Source organism: Brachycentrus maculatus, unplaced genomic scaffold (genome assembly GCF_059751285.1).
Source record: "Brachycentrus maculatus isolate JH-2025_06_01 unplaced genomic scaffold, ASM5975128v1 h1tg000196l, whole genome shotgun sequence".
Taxonomy (NCBI): Eukaryota; Metazoa; Arthropoda; class Insecta; order Trichoptera; family Brachycentridae; genus Brachycentrus; species Brachycentrus maculatus.
The window spans coordinates 1,482,366-1,505,000 of NW_028280947.1; the positions used below are offsets into that span (position 1 = coordinate 1,482,366).

The 22,635-nt window shown below is 32.1% G+C and overlaps 2 protein-coding genes across 3 annotated transcripts; both read right to left on the reverse strand.

Moving 5' to 3' along the window:
* Nucleotides 1-409: 409 nt before the first annotated feature.
* Nucleotides 410-14,270, reverse strand: LOC148307594 (uncharacterized). Its single transcript, XM_088263171.1, has 7 exons — nucleotides 13,885-14,270; nucleotides 10,923-11,391; nucleotides 8,133-8,299; nucleotides 6,842-7,039; nucleotides 5,421-5,565; nucleotides 4,555-4,885; nucleotides 410-3,461 (listed from the first exon to the last, which is right to left on the reverse strand). Exons 1-7 carry the CDS (start codon nucleotides 14,014-14,016, stop codon nucleotides 3,260-3,262), a joined length of 1,644 nt encoding a protein of 547 aa, XP_088119297.1. The 5' UTR covers nucleotides 14,017-14,270; the 3' UTR covers nucleotides 410-3,259.
* Nucleotides 14,271-14,902: 632 nt separating this feature from the next.
* On the reverse strand, nucleotides 14,903-21,944 carry LOC148307595 (pancreatic triacylglycerol lipase-like). Of its 2 annotated transcripts, XM_088263081.1 has the most exons (10): nucleotides 21,667-21,944; nucleotides 20,619-20,812; nucleotides 18,167-18,445; nucleotides 17,302-17,405; nucleotides 17,095-17,222; nucleotides 16,863-17,003; nucleotides 16,390-16,488; nucleotides 16,114-16,225; nucleotides 15,358-15,482; nucleotides 14,903-15,167 (listed from the first exon to the last, which is right to left on the reverse strand). In XM_088263081.1, exons 1-10 carry the CDS (start codon nucleotides 21,749-21,751, stop codon nucleotides 14,998-15,000), a joined length of 1,437 nt encoding a protein of 478 aa, XP_088119207.1. In that variant the 5' UTR covers nucleotides 21,752-21,944; the 3' UTR covers nucleotides 14,903-14,997. The 2 variants fall into 2 exon arrangements, with proteins under 2 accessions (XP_088119207.1, XP_088119208.1); XM_088263082.1 differs by lacking the exon at nucleotides 20,619-20,812.
* Between the last annotated feature and the right edge of the window lie 691 nt (nucleotides 21,945-22,635).

A 22,635-nucleotide genomic window follows, 5' to 3' on the forward strand; every position in this document is an offset into this window, starting at 1 on the left:
TTTATGTTTTATATGCCAAAAAGATATTAATAAGGCAGTACTGAGAGTAGGCTGAGAATTTTTATCCCAAGATATGTCTCAGATGGTTCCAATGATAACACACTTGGGACAGGTGTTTTTTATGCCTGTAGGGAATTGATAATTATATACATATAGTTGAGACCTTAACAAAGAGATTGGTACATAATACTCATATAAAAACATTAAATAAGCAATTCCTTCATTTCTGATTTTGAAATGAGGCCGGCGCAGAAGGTCAAAATACCCTTCCCGTTCTTCAGCACCAATCGACCGAACAGGTAGAAATACCTTTCCCGCCTAAAGTGTGTTTAAAATCATTTGACCTTGGATAATAAAACATAGAAAAGTAGAAAGTAAACCTGATGAGGGTTTATAATAAAACAAACAATTTTAGGCATAGATTTTATTATACATATAAGGGAAAATATTTATAATATTTTACAAGATAATGATGATTTACAAGTTTTATAATTGATGCGTTTTAATGAGAGTTGCAACGGATATCCACAAGTCATTTTTTACTAACTGTCTGGAGAAATTCATCCCTACTTTGAGCCAACTGAATATATTCAAAATTATTTATTTTTATTTTTACTTTCTGGTAGATATTGCAATATCGAAATTGGTTGGTATAAAAATATTTGTCTCTGTTGCTGATGATAGAACTAACATAATTTTACTCGGAATACTAATAGTAAACACCAACCTCTGATTATTACATTTTCGCTTGGCGCATTTATTGCATATTTAATTATATTCTCGTAACAATGATAAAAACAAATCAGTCATGGAAGAAAAGTGGTTGACAATACTATGAGGAATTTGATGCATAAAAAATGAAATATTAGAGTATTTTTTACTAAATAATATCACATTACTTTGTCTAATGGTTGGCAGATAGGATAAAATGTCACATCACTCTGTCTTTGCATACATTCTTAGCTGTTTCCAAAATTACGCATTTGCTTACACAATTGCTGATAATTCCGTCTCCCGGTTTTATACGCTGAGTAACATTCAGCATTCTGCCTATGTTTAAACATGTATATCACTTTAATTTTTTGAACTCGTATATACAAACAAAGTACAAGCAATCATTCACCCATGAGATTAAGCGCCCTCTCTGAAAATTATTGTAAAGTAAATATACCTTTTTTCATTTGATGAAGGCGGGCATATAAATAATGGAATTTTCGCAATTAGGTTTACAGATAATTATAATGACATTTATTTGAAAACATCAAGTTAAACATATAATCGTTTATATCTAGTGTAGTTTAAGGTTTATATTATAAACCAAGGTCAGAATTTGAAGATAATCATGCAATTTCATAGGCTGCCATTGTTAAATGTAACAAGATATAGCCGAAATCTTTGAGTTCGGTAGTGAGTTTTTGCAAAGAAAACAGTTTTACAGGAGTGAGTTTAAAAAAATAAATATGATACTAAATCGTATAAAATACGATTTAATGTTTTTTATGTATAAGTTACAACAATTTAAAAAAAAATACATACATTTAGAAGAAAAAAGACTAAATGCTATTTCAAAAATTACTAACCATCTGCAGCACTGGTGTGGCCATACTTGAAGACAGGTAAAAGACAAAATTCTAGTACTTAACTGCTTACCGAGATTTCACTGAGTTTGACAGATCACTGGTCTCAAGATATACCCGCCTCTGTCAGGAAAATCGTGTCGGGTCGTGGTCCCGTGGTTAGTGTCGCAGACTCTTGAGTCAGAGTTTCTGGGTTCGAACCCACTCTATTACAATTTGATAGCTATTTTTAATAATAAGCCGGTCACAGAAATATTATGAAATTGAAGAATTTTTGTAAATCATAAAACACAAATATTCCTCTTTTTATATAAATAAGAAAAAAAATACTAGAACGGCGTGAAAAATTTACATTTGTACAAAGCACGAATCACATGCATTGTTACTCTGCTTGAAGACCGAAGAAGTTGAATGGTTGTGGAGTTTACTCCACAACCATTGATGCAAACAGGATGCAAACAATGCTTTAGCATTGTTTGCATCCTGGTGAAGTGATTGTTCTTGCAGAGACAGGTATATTTAGGTAGATCTTGGTGAATGGTTATATGCCAACACTTAGTTAAAATATTATTGCTTTGAATATTAATGATAATATATATTAATACCCCGTTTAGCGCTGGTAATCCGTGCCAGCAAAATGGCACGCTGGACGAATATTCTCCACTATTCTATTTTCCACATATATACATATAGACATACTTTGTCTCTTTTGCGCTCCTTTGTCACACTTCCTTGCACGAATGTCTGCCATTTTTGTACGCAGTGTTCAATTATCATGATTTTATATACAAAAATTAATGCGTTTCAAATGGCAAGACAAGATTGTATTACATAAATAAACTTATTGGGGATGCACACACCTTACACAGGACCGATACGGTATAAACTGATTGGAAGTCGACACGCTGTAAATGCAATCAAATGAATACATACATATTAGGAAATTCTCAAGTAAAAGATTGCATTTTTCTGTACCTCGGTGAATCACTGAACTGGGCTATTAACCTTTCCCCTACAGTGATAAAAAACTTCCATATCAACGGTGATATGTATTTTGCACACCATATGAAAATGCGATTTAAAAAATGAGAAAAATGTGAATATTGCTAGATGTTGCTCTTATCGACCATAGTTGAAGTTAAAATGTAGTCATTTTGTAATGATAGCTCTGGTAATTATCTGAAAACGAGAAAAAAATACATGGCAAGTAGCCGCAATAACTAGCATAGCGACACGACCGCCGCGGATAACGATCTGTGTGCTACTAAACACGATACGAGATGTGTGTATACACAAAGCACGGCACCCACGCACACACTAGGAAACGTTTGCGGATTGGCGATTTTATCCCTGATTTTTCCATAAATTATTTATTTCCGTCGCTGCAAACGAATAACTTTATATTGCAATACTTTTATGTAATACGTAAATATATTACGGAGGAATACAAAAATTGTGAGCCTGTATCTATTATATTTTATATTGAAATTCTCATTTTTATCACCCGGAGGGAAAGGTTAAAACAGCGTTTTAGCGTAAACATGGGTGGCGTTAAGCGGGGTATTACTTATTATTTTCATAATGGAATAGTTAATACATAAAGGCATTCCAAATAAAGACATTCTTGTGCTGGTTTGGCGCCTGTAAATTCATTATCCGTTGCGATTCTCATATTAACGATATTAGATCACTTCATCGACTATAATGGGGTTAGTAGTATCACACGATTTTTTGCACGGAGAATTTGATAGCTTTACTTCATGTTTGACCATTATGTGTCTCTTGAGGTGATCCTTTCTCTTGAACCTAAACTTGCACGTGGTACATTCGAATTTGCGTTCAACATAGGATGTCGAATCTTTGACTCTGTACCTTTTTAACAACCTGAAAAATCACAATAAAAATATTATTCATAATATATAACATTTGGTTAATAATGCCATTTGTATTTGCCATTTTTACGAAATACATACTTATCGATTTGGTGATTAATATTAAAAAAAATAATAATAAAACCCTTATCCGCACCCCAATGGTGCATAGGGCACTGCGTCATATAAACGCAGTGTTATCTTGATCGTTTACACATGAAGGAAAGGTGATCAGCCCTCCGCTTCAGGTACCAGTCCAGGGTAATATTGAATAAATATGACAGTGAAAAAATCACTTATATTTATTTTACCCCCCTTGGGAATCGAACCCGGGACCTCCAGAACGGTAGCCGAGCGTGCTGACCATTACATGACAAAATTGCATGACCATTGCATGACAAAATATTACAACTCTATAGTTTATATTTTAAATATTACAATCGATCAATAATTTTTGAGGCCTACTAATTTGTTTATTTTATTAAAAAAAAAAAACATAAAACTTAAAAAACAGTTTGACATTAATTAAAGAGTAGTTTGACAATGCCCTAAAAAAGTGAAACAATTTTCACGAATTTTTATTTTTATGTAAAAATAAAATATACAACTAAGTAGACCCTAAAAATCGGTGTTTAATTTTAATATTCAAAATAAATGATAAACCTCATTTGACATAATCTCTACTCAACCGTAGATGGTGCCAAAAACTCACATGTGAAAGGTGTGAATTAAAGGTTCAAACATACAAATTCCAAAATTTTATTACTGTGGTTGTCAATCATGGGTAGGATAGTGAATATTTCACGTGTATAAAGTGTAACTTTTACTAATTTTTCAGTCTAATATTTATTTAACATGACCCTAGACTAGTACCTGAAGCGGAAGGCTGATCACCTTTCCTTCGTGTATTTAACGATCAAGATAACACTGCTTCTATACGATGCAGTGCCCTATGCACCACTTGGGGTGCAGATAAGGGTTAGAAGAAGAAGAAGATAAAAGTATTACTCAAACCAGCCTTTGACAGGACGTAAGCCCTCCAAATACCCAGACTTCCATATTCTTCTTCATTTATATTGAAACGCCTATGAATGTGTCAAAATTACCTGGTGCATTTGAAACTGCTCGCCTTGGCATTCTCGTCTATGAGTTTCCTAGTGGGTTTGATTTCCCGTTTAGCTCCGTCGGGAAGGCCGGTCGGCCTTTGCTCACCCTTGGCTTTTTTCACTTTCACATTTTGCTTTTGGCTAGCGTCTATTTTCTCCTTCTTGATCTTGATCCCGTTGTGGGAATGCCTATAGTGCGAGATGATGGCCGCCTTGTTGATGAAAGATCTATTGCATATGGTACAGATCTCGTCGCATGTTTTGGTCTTCCGTTCGCAGTGTTTGTGAAACCACAGATGCTTCTTGAACTGGCGATCCGAAGTAAAAACAGCTGGAAACAAACGAGGATAGAGTAGAAATAAATTTGCCAATAAATAGAAAATATCAAACATTACTGAATTTTTACACGACGCCAATTGCGATGCCAGTCTAACTAACTAACTAACTAACCATCACGCCGCTTCTCCACAGTGGTAGGTAGAGAGAATAGAACTCCACACCACTCTTGTCTTTGCAAACATTCTTCGCCTCTTCCACGTTCATGTATCTCCTCATACATACTCGCCGATTGTTACGACTCCTAACCTGACCACTTTCAAGTATTTGGCATACCTGATCATACCATGTTGTTCTCGGTCTTCCTCTGCTCCTTTTTCTTCATGAGATTCAACCCTGAATTTCTCTGGGCCAAGTATTGGCTTTGTTATGATTAAAAATGTATCTTATTCTTCATAAGTGCTTATTTACGTGTTGACAAGAGGTCAATTTCAGCTTGGCTTAATGGAATGTTAAAAAAATTGGCTTTGGGGAAATGCCACATCATACTATGGAAGCAACCGGATATATAAAATGAAATTAAAACATACCTTGGGGGCATTTCTTGCACTGGTTCCTATTTTTAGGTTCGTGAGTGTCCGTATGGCTGATGAGTTTTTTTACATCGGAAAATACTTCCTTACATACGTGACATTCTAGCGGTTCACCATACGAATGAGACAACATCACATGATGCTGAAATAAATGAAAAATATTATCCAAAAAGATACACAAATTTTTAATTGTTAATTTTTTTCAGTCCATCAGATATGTTCTAGATATCTCAACAGAGACAAGTATTTGAGAAGGTTTTATGAAAGTTTGAACATTTACAGGGCAAATCACTTTATTTATTGATTTGGCGTTCAATTTGTAGAATTCCATAATTATATTTTTAATATTAAAATCAGACGCTGATTTTTAGGGTCTACTAAGTTGTATATATATATATATATTTTTTAAATTCACATAAAAATATAATTCGTGACAATTGTTTCGCCTTATTAGGGTATTATCAAACTACCGCAGAACGGAGCTACTTGAACTATGATGTGTTACTTGAGCTTAGTACAAAAAAATATTTAGATCGTGGTATGGATCAAAGTATCGTGACAATAAGTGTCACCTGTCAGGGAAACAATGAATCATGTCGATACGTTCATTATTGTAGACCAAATACAGATTAATTTTTTTTTGTACTGGGCTCAAGTAACACATCAAAGTTCAAGTAGCCCCGTTCTACGGTACTGTCAGTTGTGAGTTTTATGTGTTAAAAAAAAATATACAACTTAGTAGATCTGAAAAATCAGCATTTGATTTTCATATTTAAAATACATATATAGATCACTTTACATACTGTTACATTGACCATTTTGCGCCCTTGAGGTAGTATTTTACAAAAATGGCACTATATAAATTATTCAAATTTATTTGAATTATTTCTGTTTGCCCATAGTTGAACATCAACATTATTTTGATTTTAATGTTATAAGCAACTACATATTATGTACATGCAAATTCTAAGAGCCCTGAGAACTTGAGATTCTTGCAAAGTAAATAGCTGACTTAGTTATTGATTATCATCAAGGGACTCTTTACAGGCAGTGGCGTTCATGGAGTTTTAATCAGAGTAGGCAGTAGGGTTGAGTAAGAATAAGGCATGGTAGGCACCGGTCGTGTTTCTATATGGAACGTGAGTAATCCAGGGTAGGAGGCACTGCTTTTCTGCCTATATGAAATGCAAACCTCTGCTTACGGTTAGCTTGTTTTATACAAGCTTTACAACCTTTGGCATGTAACCCAGAGGGCCATAGTAATTGCTACTAACTTCCTTCCTCATAATTAAAACTTTACCAACTGCACAATTTCACATTTTTGGTTGCAAAAATCAATACTTTAATCACCGCCAGGTTGGTTATACGCAGTTTTTATAAAAATAAAACAAATTTAAAACACAGAATTGATTACTCACTTTTAAATTTCTCTCAGATTTGAAAACTTTGTTACAAAGAAGGCACTTTTCAGTGCGAGGAACGTTGTGTTTTAGTTCATGTCTAAAATGATTTTTATCCTTGGAGAAAACTTTTCCACAATATTGGCATTCAAACTTTTTAGGTTTTTTTGATTTGGTCTTGGGTTTATTTTCCTTGGTGAATTTTAATAGATCATCCTGAAACAAAAGATTCAAAAAACATAAAAAGGTATTTAAAAAATATGAGAATATAAAGTTTATTTTTTTCTCGTTGCATTTATTTCCTGCCAGATATTTTATTTTAATTTTGATTTCTCCAAACTAGTTTTTTAAAAAAATATTTTTATTGCAACACAGTAGAGTTTCGAGAACTCGGTCTGATGTGGACCGAAGGGTGGCCAAATTTGTGAAAATGCCTGGTTATCCATGCTCTACCAACAGTATGTGAAAGACACATTTAAGCGTTTCCCGTAGAGAATGTGTTAATAATTAAAATTGATATTTACATTTGGCGTTTCATATGTAGAACTCCATTTTAATTTATGTATTAAATGTTACATAATTACGCAACTTGTAACTGGCGCAAACTCTTTCACTAGGACGTGTCAGTACCGCTCACCCAGAACACGTCTACCACTCTCAATAGCGAAATGATACTCATTCACTCCGTGTCTTAAATTCATGTGGAGACATGTATGGATGACTAATACCTTTGTTGTTCAAAAAATATACGTCCATAAATATAATATAATAAACATATATTTCAATATATAATAAACATATATGTCCGCCTCCGTAGTGTAGTGGTCAGCACGATCGGCTACCGTTCTGGAGGTCCCGGGTTCGATTCCCAAGGGGGGTAAAATAAATATAAGTGATTTTTTCACTGTCATATTTATTCAATATTACCCTGGACTGGTACCCGAAGCGGAGGGCTGATCACCTTTCCTTCATGTGTAAACGATCAAGATAACACTGCGTTTATATGACGCAGTGCCCTATGCACCATTGGGGTGCGGATAAGGGTTTTATTATTATTATTATTAAACATATATATATATTTCAAGGACGTATTCATATGTCCTACCAGTATCCGATATTGTTTACGTTTGAAGTATTTATGCGTCCCGCCCGGTTAACGGGTTAACAATAAAATACAACTTACTAGACACAATAAAAATCAGTGTTTGATTTATTTATAACATTTAATACATAAATTTAAATTGAATTGAACAAATTAAAATAATAGCTTGGATAAGTTAAAATAAGTAAAACTCTTTATCTCTTTTACCTCTGATGGTTTCACCTCATTCTCAAAGAATTGTTCTTCGTGATATCCGTTGAGAAGACTTGGATGCTCTTCAAACTCTGTTTGCTGGTGATACATGAGGGCCGCGTCTTTACTTAAAGGTTCGACTTTTATGTGATCAGCAGTCGGTATGTTACCATCGGGAAATTCTGCACAAAACAAGGATAGAATGATGTAAATTAAACAAAATTGGAAAAAGAGGTAATATATTATTTCGAGAAATAAAAATACTTTGTGTTCTGATCCACTCACATTTTTATTAACCAACTAGTTTTGGCAACAACCTGTTGCCCTCTTCAGGGTTACATTTATTACTAAATATATATATAAAAAGAAACAGTGTACAAGTTGTTGGGTTTCAAAAGGGTAGGGGTGGGGGTAATGGTGTTTTAAGGAGGGGTAAGAGCAAGGAAGGGGATAACTCTGTTTAGGTTGGGTTTGATTTTATGGGAAAAATATTAAAAATGGGACTTTGACTAACGTTTATTTGGTTATTAATTATATTTAATTTTTGTTTAACCGCTTTTTTTATTTCTAACACCTCTAAATTATTAATTTGGCTAGTTCTGTTATTACAATGCAAAATTTTTATCCCATCTTCAAAATTGAACGAATGATTATTAGATAAGATGTGGTCCGCGAATTCCGAAAAATTGTTATTATCAAGACATCTCATGTTTTCCTTAATTCTAATGTTAAATGAATGTGATGTTTTTCCAATACAAAATGCATTGCAATCATGTATAATATATCAATATGATCCACAAAGTTAATGCTTTCAATATTCAAAACATAAAGAGGTAATAGTCCATATAGCTATGTATCATACTTCTTACTAGTACCTTATGCTATAGGGTTCATGCTACTGTAGTCCAATTTATTTTTTATAAACTTAATTGTCTATATACAGTTTCGAACATATTAATTGACACAAAACTTTTCTTGTTGTATTTTCTTAAAAAGTTTTGTAAAATCTTTTGTTTATTAGTTATATCACAATTTAATATTTAATATTATCTCATTTGGGCTCAATCAAGGATTTTACTCTTCTTGGCATCTATTATATATGGTTTTGGCACGTGGATGCCATTTTTTCGTCTCGAATACCTGAATTATGGACAAAATGAGCTTTTCCACCATAGTGCAATAAATTTTGGAGAGCCGATCCTTACAGAATGTTGATAGATTATCAATTAGGTTTATGTCTGACAAAATTCTTGACCAGTCCATAGTTCATTGTTTTGTGTGAAAATATCATCATTTTTTGGATTTGTGGCAGGGGGTTAAATCCTGCTGAAATATTATTCCCTTTGACCATTTGACCTTCGTTTTTGTATCTCTGGTAGTATCTTTTCCAGTAGAATTAAGTGATACTTCTCGCTATTCGTCATCTCAGTCACAGACAGAAGCAGCCTTGGTCCATAATACGAGGAACACCCACAAAAAAATTTATTTAGAGGGTGTTTAAAATACGAAAAAAAAGTTTCGCTTCAATTAATCTGTTCGATACTGTACTTCATGATTAATACATTCATATATTTTACAGTATTTTTAAATAATGAGTTACCTCTCTAATAGAACGTACTGCTCGTGTTTAGGAGGGAGGATTTTTTTTTTTATAGTCCGACTAAGCAAGATTTGTCAATATTTAATTTAAACACCGCCCACTCCTTTCAACCTATATAAACCCGACGTACTTTGACATCCCTAGTGTTTGTAAGACCTCAGCCCTTAGTGTATGTTTGTTCTGCAACCCTTAGTGCATGTTGGTCCTCGGGTCAACCAAAATCGCATGTGATCAACATTTTATGTAGTTATAAGTGTGTGAATAGTGCTATGGTAGTTACATGTCGTATTATATATTGATTTGGCGTTTAATTTGTAGAACTCCATTTTAATTTATGCATTAATTTTAAATCAAACACAGATTTTTTGAGTCTACTAAGTTGTATTTACCTACATCCTACATCCCCCATTAGCTACTGTTGTCTTCCATAAATTATTGCTGCACGTGTTAAAACTGTCACTTAGAATTGTATAGCTACATAAGGACCGTAGTCCATTTGATCTTCACATTCGTTTGATAGTGCCCTAACAAAGCGAAACAATTGTCAAAATAATAATTTTTTTAAGTGATTTTGTTAGTAAAATACAACTTAGGAGACTCAAAAATTTGTGTTTGATTTAAAATTAATACATAAACATGTAGTATTGTTTGCATGCTTTTGTGGTGATTGTCCTGACAAGGAGACGGGTATGTCTCGAAACCGGTAGTTATCAACCGGTTTCGAGGTTTTATAACCTCGGTGAGTGGTTATATACTTATATTATTGACATTTTGGTAAAAATAATTAAAAAAAAAAAAAACTTTTTGAAAGTCTCATATGACAATTTACTTACTTACTTATAACCCTTATCCGCACCCAATGGTGCATAGGGCACTGCATCGAATTGACACAGTGTTATCTTGATCATTACTTACATGAAGGCAAGGTGATCACTCTTGCGCTTCAGGAACCAGTCCAGGGTAATATTAAATAAATATTACAGTGTAAAATCACTAATATTTATTTTCACTCCCCCTGGGAATCGAACCCGGGACCTCCAGCACGGTAGCTAAACACGCTGACCATTACACCACGGAGGCGGACAAAATATGACAATACCTACACTTATTGATGTAATGGTCATAGTGGACATTGGAAACCAGAATTTTGTATTAAAAAAATGTTTTACTGTAAGAATTGTATGAACAGTAACAGAAACACATACCAGATTCATTATTTTCAAATAAATAGCTTCCATTATATTCGTCAAAAAAATCAGGCTCAATCTTTATTTCGATTTCTTGTTTAATCTCCTGTTTTATTTCTGTTTCTTGCAACAATCGCGTTTGGGTTGACGGATCATCTGGGATCTTTTTATCATTATTACATTCCATCATTAGCGGATCCAATAATTGTGGTGGACTCGCATCTCCATGGTTGTTAGGAAGATTCGCAATATCAACGGAAACATCACCGATAGAATGATTTACTAACGGATTATCATCCAGATTTTTATCTTTGTCTATCCGGGAAATGCTATCTCCATTTGGTATTGTTTTTCCGGCAGAGTTTGTAGTTGAAATATTGCGAAATAATGCATCGGTTGCATGCGTTTTCAATATAAAATTGTGAGCTTCCTTTAATTGTTCGCAACATAGAGTGCATATGCTATTAGACATATCTTCTGATGTTATCTAGAACATAAATAAATCATATAAAACTATGCATTTTAATAATAAAAACAATTATTGATAATTTTATACAGCACTATTTTAGTACTACCGAAAGGGCTAACTTATAATCCTATTTATAATTTTATTTGATCGATAATCCTGAAATTATCCGGAGCATTGATCTGTATGTTCCCGATAGTTACCTAAGACAGCGTCGGCATAGATTGTTTCACATTCCTATACATAGGACCAACCTGCCGATGGTTATGCCTGTAGGAAGAGCTACCGCTATGTTGAACAATATCACATTGGATATTGATCTGTTCCATGTGTCCGAAGGAATTTTCCGAAGCGGGATTCTTCTACGCCTTTAAGTCTTCTTGCTTACTTTTACTTTTAATATATACGCCTTGAATATTGTTTGTTGTGTATTTATTATTTTTTTATTGAATAAATAAATTGAATTGAATTGAATAAAGTAATGTCTTTCGCTTTTTATTGATTCATGCAATTTCTTTTCATTATTCATATATTTTGGCATCTCATCATACATTTTTCACTCTTTCTACATTAAACATATCGCTCACTCCTTTCAAGAACGTCATAAATCAAAAATCGTTAATTTTTAGTTGTGCATGTTTTCGGAATGCCCAGAAAATGTACTATATCCCAGCAAAAGCGGCATATTTTTAACTTAATATTTACCCCCTACAGGGCAGAAAGTGTTGTTTTTGCATTTTGAAGAAAAGGTATTGTTTAATTATTCTTTTTAAATATACAAAATATATTTTTCAAATGGAGAAAAATCCTTCAGGTTTTACCTAAAAAGATCTGTTGCACAGTAAAAAGTTCAATAAATGGCTTGATATTTATTTTTAATTCATTCAAACCCTTATCCGCACCCCAATGGTGCATAGGGCACTGCATCATATAAATGCAGTGTTATCTTGATCATTAACACATGAAGGAAAGGTGATCAGCCCTCCGCTTCAGGTACCAGTCCAGGGTAATATTGAATAAATATTACAGTGAAAAAATAACTTAAATTTTTATTTAACCCCCCCTGGGAATCGAGCCCGGGACCTCCAGAATGGTAGCCGAGCATGCTGACCATTACACTACGGAGGCGGACAATTGTTATTTTTAATACATTGTATTATATTTTTACACTTTAAAAACGTTTTCCTGAAAAATCAAGTTTTTTTGATTTATGACGTTCTTGAAAGGAGTAAGCGATATGTGAATGTGATTTTTTTCAATCCAATCGAGTGCTCTTCTCATTCAATCTTGTTTTGTTTCATTTTATTATTTTTTTTAACCTTAGATTACGGGACATTCATAAAATTTAAGATTCAATTTGTGCGGAGCACCGAGGCAACACATACATGTAAAGAATGTAGTGACAACTAGCATATATTTTTTTTTTTCACTGATATTTAATAAAAAGTTCTCAAAAAACATTTTGCACCTATATTTTAAACGTTTCTGGTAAAATGTGATTTTTTCATAGATTTTTTTCATTTTAAACCTTGTGGTGAAGTGTGCAGGCCTCATAATTTTTTTTGTTGCAAATATTGTTATATTGATGGCCACACAGGCGTTTTGGATCGATGGATTATTTGAAATTCTTATTCCTTGTTGTAGTTTAAAAGCGGAAGCGTAGATAAAAATACAGTTGCCATTTCCATAAAATATTCCACATTCAAATCAAAGTACCTACTTTTAAAAATACCTAATGATGTTTTTTTTTAAAACACTCGAGGCATGGCAACGGTGGAAATTTTATTGACTGCCAACACAAACTATCAAGGAATATCAAAAATATCAAGGATTTTAATACATTTTTTAAAATGTTGCTTTTGTTTGCTATACAGTCCATTCTGATTATAGAAGTATAAATTAAGTGGCAAGGATAAGGGCGTTTGTGCACTACTCATAATTTTACCGTCCAGCATTTCAGTTAGCGTAATAAAATGATGATTGGCTTGTGCTTTTGTCCATCTTTCTTCGGATTGGTGCTCTTGATCGGTGTGTGAACACGTTGCGTGTAAATTCGATCACGCTAAACTGTCAAAGTCGCTTTTATTTTTCAAAACCGGACTGCCGGACGGTACGATTCCGTGTAGTGCACAAGCGCACTAGAGTTTTTTTTATTGTGTCTAAAATTGTAATACGCTGGTCTGTCTTGTGGTGAATAATTATATGGCCAAATAAATAAATAGCACTTTTATTATCTATTATTATATCTAGTATTCTAATACAAAATATTTTCTTAACGTTCGGAAGGTCGCGCCCGGTCTGAGAGATCCAACAAATGTCTTTGCATTATATGATTTTTTTTATTCTGTATTTTATTTGCTCTCCATGCAATGACAAATTTGTTGGCATTTGTTATGAACAAACCAATTTGATGAGGCAGATTTCACAGATCTATAGCGACCTTCAAAGTTAAGTGTGCATCAATATTGTGTTTATTACAAATATGTATTTCACGTAAAAGATCGCAGAACTTACATGTAACCGAGTGACACTTGACAATACTTCAGCTATGCAATTTCCCGAGCCGAAGCTCGAGGAAAACTTATCAAATAAATTTAAAAGCTTGTTTGGTTCGCAATCGGCGAAACAGGTACGGCACTTCAACATGATTAAAATAGTTTAACATTAAAGAATAATAAAACTGTTTACAATATCATAACCTATAACACTATTTCAAAACCTAAATACGGTTATTTTACTCGATATTCGTGGTCAATATTTTAAATTGATTGATTAACCAACGCGTATTTGTAAGTAGTTCAATAAAAACTTAAAGTAATCAAAATGATTATAAAATGACATAGTAAAATGACATTTCGCGACGCCATTTATCTACGAATACGGACAATTCTATAGACAATAAATATTCCTTAAAAAAAATATAAATAAAATTCCTCTATGGTAAGAATGAAATAGGCTCCTACCTGGAAACGTAAATACCCTATCTATACTGTATTTCAATATGTACATACAAAAGTTTTCCGTAATAAAATTCCAAACTTCCACCACTCTGTAATTTCAAACAACCTTCGCCTCTTCCACATTCACTCATCTCCTTATACATACCCCCCGATTATTTCGACTCATGGCTTGATTACATTCAAGTATTTGAAATACTTGATAATGCCAAGTTTTTCTCGATGTTCCTTTGCTCCTATTTCCAGCTACATTTGCTTAATGCATTGAAATATAATTATAAAACAATAGCAGAGCTTTTATATCTTGTGGAATTATTAGTCCGCCTCCGCGGTGTAATGGTTAGCGTGTTTAGCTACTATTCTGGAGGTCCCGGGTTCGATTCCCAGGGGGGGGGGGTGAAAATAAATATTAATGATTTTAAACTCTTATATTTATTATAATATAATCTGAACTGGTCCCGCAAAAATAAACACTGCGTCAATACGATACAGTGCCCTATGCACCCTTGGGTGCGGATAAAGGGTTAGAAGAAGGACTTATCAGCATTTATGGTGAGGAGAGATAAAGACAACTATATTTATACAAAGAAGTTATTTTTTGTTTATTGTACAAAAATAAATAAATATTACACATAAGTTTACATTGTAATGTCAAAAGTTTTCTATAAGCTTATCCAAAAATTGAAGAAAACCAACTTGATTTTTTTACTGTAGGTTTTACTATTTTTTCTGTAGTTGTAGTAGTTGTTGTAGTAGTACTTTCAGTTGTATATTCATCTTCCATTTTTTTAAGATCATTAATTAGGAATTGCCTGACTTCAAGTTTTATAGGAATAATTTCTGCAAAAGAAAAACAAGTCAAAAGTTTTAATGACAAAGAGTTAAAATGTTTAGAAATAAATCCAGGATTCTGTGGAATATTCTAAAGAGAATGAAACATATTACTATCTGAGAATAAAAGAAAAAAATTGTTACGAGAGTTTAATGTCCATTATGTGGAAAGATATATTTTTTTAATGTAATGTTTTACCACAAAAAGGCTTTTTTCCTGTAGTTACAACATAAAATGAGCCTCGTGCTGGATATTTATCTGCCCGAACACCCATTTCTGCACAGCTTACGTTTGTGCAAACTGTATCTATACTGGAGTTTATTCTGCAAAATATAAAAAAAATACCTGAGTTCAAGACACGGTGTATCATATTATATATTAGTGAATAACAGAAAATCAATAAATAAGTTTACCCATCACCGTTGACTAAAAACTTTTTACTCCCACCCTCACACACACACAAACACCCACCTTCTTTTCTCTTTTCTCCCTCTTGATATACAACAGTAGGTATTCATAACTTATATGTAGGATTATTTCATTGGCTTTTATCATTCTTATTTTTTTATGTCCAAACAGAATAATCCCCAGACAAACAAATACAAAAAATAGATTGAATATTGTTTTATTCCGTTCCATGAAATGACGGTTCAAATCCCAGGTGCTACCAAATTATAAATCTATCTATGAAAGTTACATAGCAGACACTATTGTGTATTGCTACATACGAGTATATATGTGTGTCATAAAAAGCACTGGCATGTTCCATAAAGTTAAATATACCATTTCAGTATCGCAGCTAATGAAATATAAAATTTTTAAACAAAATAAAACAATTTATATGTTAAGTCCTAGAATAATTATTAGATCACCTCAAAGAAAAAAAGGTACCTACTTAATATTTTATTTAAAGGGGTATATTTTTTATATAATATCCTATAGTTAGGTACTTACGTTGTATATGATAAATTCCATTTATGTCCAATTAATGAGCATGTATGATTTTTCAGACTTTCTGTGAAAAGTTGATAAGCCCGACCATGATTACAAATTGCTCTCAGAAGTTCTAAAAAAATACATTTATAAGTTTAATTTGTTTTAGAGAGGTCGAAATAGGTAAGACTAAAAGAATACTGTAATATGGTTTAAAGATTTTTTTATGCAACAATTTTTTTTTTTTTTTGCCTTAGGACTAATATATTTTTGATTATTGGCTTATATTTAACTTACTGGCTTTTGATATAGGTAGAAATCTGTTAAAGAAAGATGATTTTCCCGTGTGACATCCAGGTTGCTTCATGCCTCCATTTGGGTAAAAATCTTGGTCTCCTAAAAACAAAAACAAAAAAACTTTATATTCACAGAAATAGCGTAAATTCTCTATTCTAAATCTAAATATTCTTTCATCAGATAAAAATTCTAATCTTTATATATAATATCATTTTCCCTTTCCTAATATGCAGTATAATAAATTACAAAACGAGATACTGTGTTGTAGGGTTTAATTTATACTACAAAAACATAGGTGAAAATATAAAACATAGAATATTATCCAAATAGTGCTTTATAGTTACCCTCTTACAACTACGGCATTGCTTAAAATACCTTTTTTTTAAAGGGTGGAAAAATAAATGTTTTTAAGTTTTCAATTTTGTACGCAGGTACCTAAGGTAGGTAAGTACTATAAATTAAAAGGAATTTACCACAGGTGTTGGGTACTCCAAGTCCAATTTTAGAAAGTTGTCTTCCATTGGTGTGTATAACATCAACAAAATCTGCATCAGACTTATCAAGTAACATTCGGAGGTCTGTTGTTATAAAGCAAGGTTGAGCTGGGTCTAAACCTAGGAAAAGGGTACACACGAGCCTATTAGAGAGATAGAGAGTGTGAAATATAAACAACAGAAGCCTCTATTAAGGAGGTGAACAAAATACCTGTTATTCTTCTTACTCCACCGAGGACATTAGAAGCAAAAGAACAAATGTGCGCACCGAGGCTGTGTCCAACAAAATGAAAGCTGCTTGGCTTAGCTCCAGATGTTTTTATAATTTGATTTAAAAATCTGTAATTAATACAATCTCAAATGCAATGAAATTTATTAAGTTTTTATTGTATTCATTATATCATTTTTTATGTATTACCTGGCAAGATCTGATCCTACAGTTCTGGTATTGACTACGGCTCTCCAATATTTCCACGTGCTACCACCTCTACTCCAATCTACAGTTATTACATTAACATCATCCTGAAATGTATATATATATATACATATATATATATATATATATATATATATATATATATATATATATATATATATATATATATATATATATATATATATATATATATATATATATATATATAAATATATATATATAAATATATATATTTATATATATATAAATATATATATATATATTTATATATATATATATATATATATATATATATATATATATACATATATATATATATATATATATATATATATATATATATATATATATATATATATATATATATATATATATATATATATATATATAAATAAACAGTGGAACCTCTTGTTACTAGTAAGTAAATTAAAAATCGTCCAAAATTAACTGGTAGCTTGGGTCATACAATACATTATTTTGTAAAAAGCTTGTACTTATCCATCTTATAATATTGTTATACCTGATAATTATTACTATTGTTATACGGTCCAAAGTGAGGGTAAGATCTCTTGATCTCGTAAGTTTAATTAAATTTGAGTAAGATTTTGAGTAAACTAGAGAAACAAGTAGTTCAGCTTGAAAACGTTGAGTATCTGCAGGATAAACAGAGATAATAAAGTGCTGTAATTTTTTAAACATATCATACTCCAATGGTTTTGATTTCTGACATATCCAATTAAGTACTTGATATACTTGATCATGCCGTGTCTTTATCAGCTTTAAAATGCATTAATTCTATGTTCTCCCATCACTTATTTAATTTAAAAAGTAGGGATTTCAAAATTACCCAATTTAAAAAGGCCTCAGTCATGTTGCGTACCCATGAAGCTCTGCTATAGCTTAAAAAACCATGTACAATCACAATAGTCGTTTTGTTCGGATTGAAGAAAGTCCACTCTAAACCAAATTGGTCATCCAACATCACTTGAACTCTGGATTTTTGCTGGCGGTTTTGTATGAAAAATTCCACTTGGATTTCGTCTGAATGTTGCGGTCGTAAGTTGAAGAACCACCGTAGCTTCGAAGTCACGGATCCAAGGCCGAAGCAGTCAGCAGATTCTGTCAACTGAAAAGTCGAAAATAGTAATTCTGTGAAGCTTGCCACTACATTTAAGGCAATAGTGTTTTTTGTGTATCCCTCTTTAATTCCTTTTTATTGCCTAGATGGAAACCACATTAAATTGACAAGGTGACAAGGTAATTAATGCTGCACTCTTGATTCTTGGATATAAGAAAGGAATATTTATTTATAACTAACTAACTAGTTATAAATAAATATTCCTTTCTTATATCCAAGAATCAAGAGTGCAGCATTAATTACCTTGTCATCTTGTTATTAGGTTATCACCTTGTCAATTTAATGTGGTTTCCATCTAGGCAATAAAAAGGGATTAAATAGGGATAAAAACAAATTTATGAGGCGAATATTAGCGGGAAAAAAAGCAGAGGAAGACCGAGAAAAACATGGCACGATCAGGTATGCCAAATACTTGAAAGTGGTCAGGTTAGGAGTCGTAACAATCGGCGGGTATGTATGAGGAGATGCATGAACGTGGAAGAGGCGAAGAAAGTTTGCAAGGACAGAGTGGTGTGGCGCTCTATTCTCTCCTACCCCTGCGGCGAAGCGGCGTGATGGTTAATATTTATTTATTTATTTCTTAAATACAAATGTATGTATAATTTATCTCCATTTAACTCTTTAGGCATACCCTGTGTTGAGCCGAAATATTTACATGCCAAAAAATACTTACCTGCTATATTACATGTAACTATTTTTCACATTTAATATACATGTAAGTAAAAATTACATATATGCTAAAGTACAACAAAAAGTAAAGTAATTTTAACAATTTAAAACAGTATTATTATTTTTTTCTTACATTTACGGGGTTGACAGCGCCGTAAATGCTCAGACCTCCATATTCTTCTTCATCTTTGATGAGATGTCAAAAAATAATACGAAAATAACTCCTGTAATTGGAGATAATCCAGATTTTGTGAACAAGTATTTGGACACACTCAAAATGTTGTATTAAAACAGTATATTTAAAAAAAATCAAATGACAGAACCAATGTCAGGAAAAACAAAAAAATAAAAAAAATAATGTAATAATGAACAGATTTCTGCTGTACAATATTCAATGAAAAAGTGAAGAAAAAACATTGGTATTATAAAGAAATATACAATACCAATGTTTTTTTTTCAATGAAAAAGTGAAAAAAAAACATTGGTACCTATTGTATATTTCTTTCAAATTAGGAAAAAACATAATTTTTACGCAAATCTATGTATAATAAAATATTCTATTAGTGCTGGAGTTTACTTTAATTGAATAAGCAACAATTGTAGTAATCAAAAATAAAATACAACTAAAATCTTTTAAAATAATACCGCTGGTTGACAATGAATGTTTAATCTCTGAAAACCTAAGGTCATTGTTGTGAATAGAATAGTTATGGCGTCATAGCCATTTTCCAATTATGCCAATAATAATGAAACTTAAATAGATAAATGTTTTTGAAACATATTAAATAAGTACTTATTTCCTAAGAAGCTAAGAGTTGCTACTCTTCAAGAAACATTACATGTACATTATAAAGTATTGGCGTTTGATATGGAAAGTTTGTATTATTGAGCCTCTTAAAATTTATTGTAAGGAAATGTAGTATGTAGGCTACCATAGGTACATGGTGTAGAGAAGTTAGTTAATTGACAATTTTAGGTAGTTGTATTTTTTGATGTATAAAACATCTGTAGTTTTTGCAAGAAGCTGTAGCTATACCTGCTGTATTTGGAAGAAAAATGGTTTGGTGCTACTCTTTTGAGTAAGCAAGCACAAAAAAATATTGTAAGATATATTGACAAGAGTTTCCTTATTAAGAAATACAAGAAAATTTTAACTTTAATTTGAACTATTTTAACTTCATCAAAAAATTATGTGTAACTTCAATATGATGCAGTGCCCTTTGCACTATTGGGTGCAAATAAGGGTCGAAAGAAGAAGAAGATTATGTTAGTGATTTCAACTCAATTTCTTGTGCTGGAAAAAGTTCCAGTTTTTTTACTATCCATACTGTACTGGTAATTCTAGTATATTTAGTCTTGTTAAAAATGATTATTTGTCTGCAATGACAATCTTAACTCCATATTTTCCTTTTTGTAGGTTAGACAAGTGTAGATAGTAAGTGCAAATACAAAAACTTATTTAACAATGTATAATTCCAAATAGTTAACTTACGTTCAAAGCACTTGTCTTATTTACTTTGAGTGAAATAGCTTCTTCATAGGGTTCTGAAACCCGTGTACCGTCGATTGTTGTGGTGGTAGTAGAGAAGGCATTTATTTTTGTAGATGAGGACACATAGTTTTGTGTTGTTGTCGAAAAAACGTCACTGAAAACATCTATATCATTTGGATTTATGAAGTTTTCCACTGAAATTGAACAGAATTAATTAAAGCAATGTTAAAGTGTTTAGCAAAAAATCATGATTAAAAAAAATAGCTAACAAACTAACCACATCACTCCAATATATTTTTGTAAATACTTTTTACCTCTTTCACACTCTTTACCACCGATTATTAGAACTCCTGACCTGACCATTTTTAAGTATTTGACATGATTGATCATCTAAGTTTCCCTCAGTCTTCCTCTGTTCCTATTTCCAACTTCATTCGCCTCATAAATTTGTTTTAGCATTCTTTTATCACTTATTTGTTCCACATGTCCAAACCATCTCAACTTTCTTAATTTTATCGATAATGCTTATCTCAGCCATGCATTCCTTCTTTATTTCACCATTCAAATATCTGTCATACATTGTTTTGGCGCACATTGATTTCAGATCAAATTTCGACAGATCTAGAACACTTTCACCACAATAAAAAAAAAATGCAAAATTGTTTTTAGGTTGGAAAAGAGCAGATCAATTGTAAGTTTAGACAATTTCCATATCCTTAGATTAATCAGGAAATTAATTTTTACCATCTTTTCCATATAAAAAGATTAAAGTAAGATTTAAAAGAGAGAAAAATATATTTATAGGTATATGTATAAGAAATAAAACACTCTCCTTATTATCCATTGTTTACATTGTTTAATACCACTTTTATAAACACTTATTTGTGGCTACCAGTTTTGGAAAATTATTCCATCACCAGGTATATTATTTAGGTGGTATTACACAAAGTAAACAATTCATGATAAGGAGAGTGTTTTATTACCATACCACACAGTTATCAATGCTTTTAATATACAAAATATATAAGAAATAATATCAAGTTCTTACGATCATCCAGCGCCGATTTTCCCATATAACATGTGGCTACAAAGGCATGAAGAGTGAAAGTAAACAGTTTCTTGTAAAACTTCATCCTGTAAGCGGTTACCTCAACTAATGATAGCAATAAAACATGTTAATTTTTGTATTTATGTAGCAATCACCAACTGCACAGTCTAAATTATTCAAATTATTGGTTTTAGAATGGATACCACAGTAAAGATTCATTCAAAATCACAACATAACACCAAATACACCTCTCTCTAATGGAGGTGATGCTCAAGAACAAGGTGTTTTAATTACAGCGTACAAATGCCAAGTTTAATGCTCTAAATAATGCTAATTGTGTAGCATACTGCTAAGCAAACAAGGGCAAAGTAAATACTATCACTAAATGTTTATATGTGTAAACATATATATACATACCTTGAAGTAATACGATGAATAGTTGTTTCCACAACAGTGGTCACAAACATTTGACTGTCTAATTAAATAATAAAAATTCTTTTAATTTTTTACATTAGTTGTAATCTTTAAAATAGGGGAAAGGAGATTTGACATATTTTAAGAGGGGAAAAGATGTTTGAATTTTCCATCATACGCAAAATTACAAATTACAAATACAATAATGTTCCCTCACTGGGTTTTTCCGTGCTGAGAGTACATTTTACAATACTTTTTTTATAATATTATATGAAAAAATATATATTTATGACAGCAATCAAATACGAAATGGCCGAATGATGCGATCTATTTCAGATCCACCTCCATTATCTATTTATAAATATCTCTTTTATACTTATTTTCGTTATTTAATGACTTTATAAATAATAAAAGCAGGATGCACATCTTTCTTTTTCTTCTTCATGAGCCCTCTGTCCTTCACTGCTGGATATAGGCCTCTTCCGTATCCTTCCATTTCCTTCGGTCAGTTACTGTTTGAAGCCGGTTTCTACCCTCCACAGCGGCCATATCATC

Excerpts from the sequence above, each read along its gene's own strand:
- LOC148307595 (XM_088263081.1), bottom strand. The coding sequence starts at position 21,751 with ATGAAGTTTTACAAGAAACTGTTTACTTTCACTCTTCATGCCTTTGTA. Across the intron at positions 16,226-16,389 it reads TCTACCTATATCAAAAGCCA|AACTTCTGAGAGCAATTTGT; the intron begins GTAAGTTAAATA and ends GTATTTTTTTAG. Across the intron at positions 15,483-16,113 it reads TGGAATTTATCATATACAAC|AATAAACTCCAGTATAGATA; the intron begins GTAAGTACCTAA and ends TATATTTTGCAG.
- LOC148307594 (XM_088263171.1), bottom strand. The coding sequence starts at position 14,016 with ATGTTGAAGTGCCGTACCTGTTTCGCCGATTGCGAACCAAACAAGCTT. Across the intron at positions 7,040-8,132 it reads ATGAGGTGAAACCATCAGAG|GATGATCTATTAAAATTCAC; the intron begins GTAAAAGAGATA and ends CTTTTGTTTCAG. Across the intron at positions 5,566-6,841 it reads AATCTGAGAGAAATTTAAAA|CATCATGTGATGTTGTCTCA; the intron begins GTGAGTAATCAA and ends CATTTATTTCAG.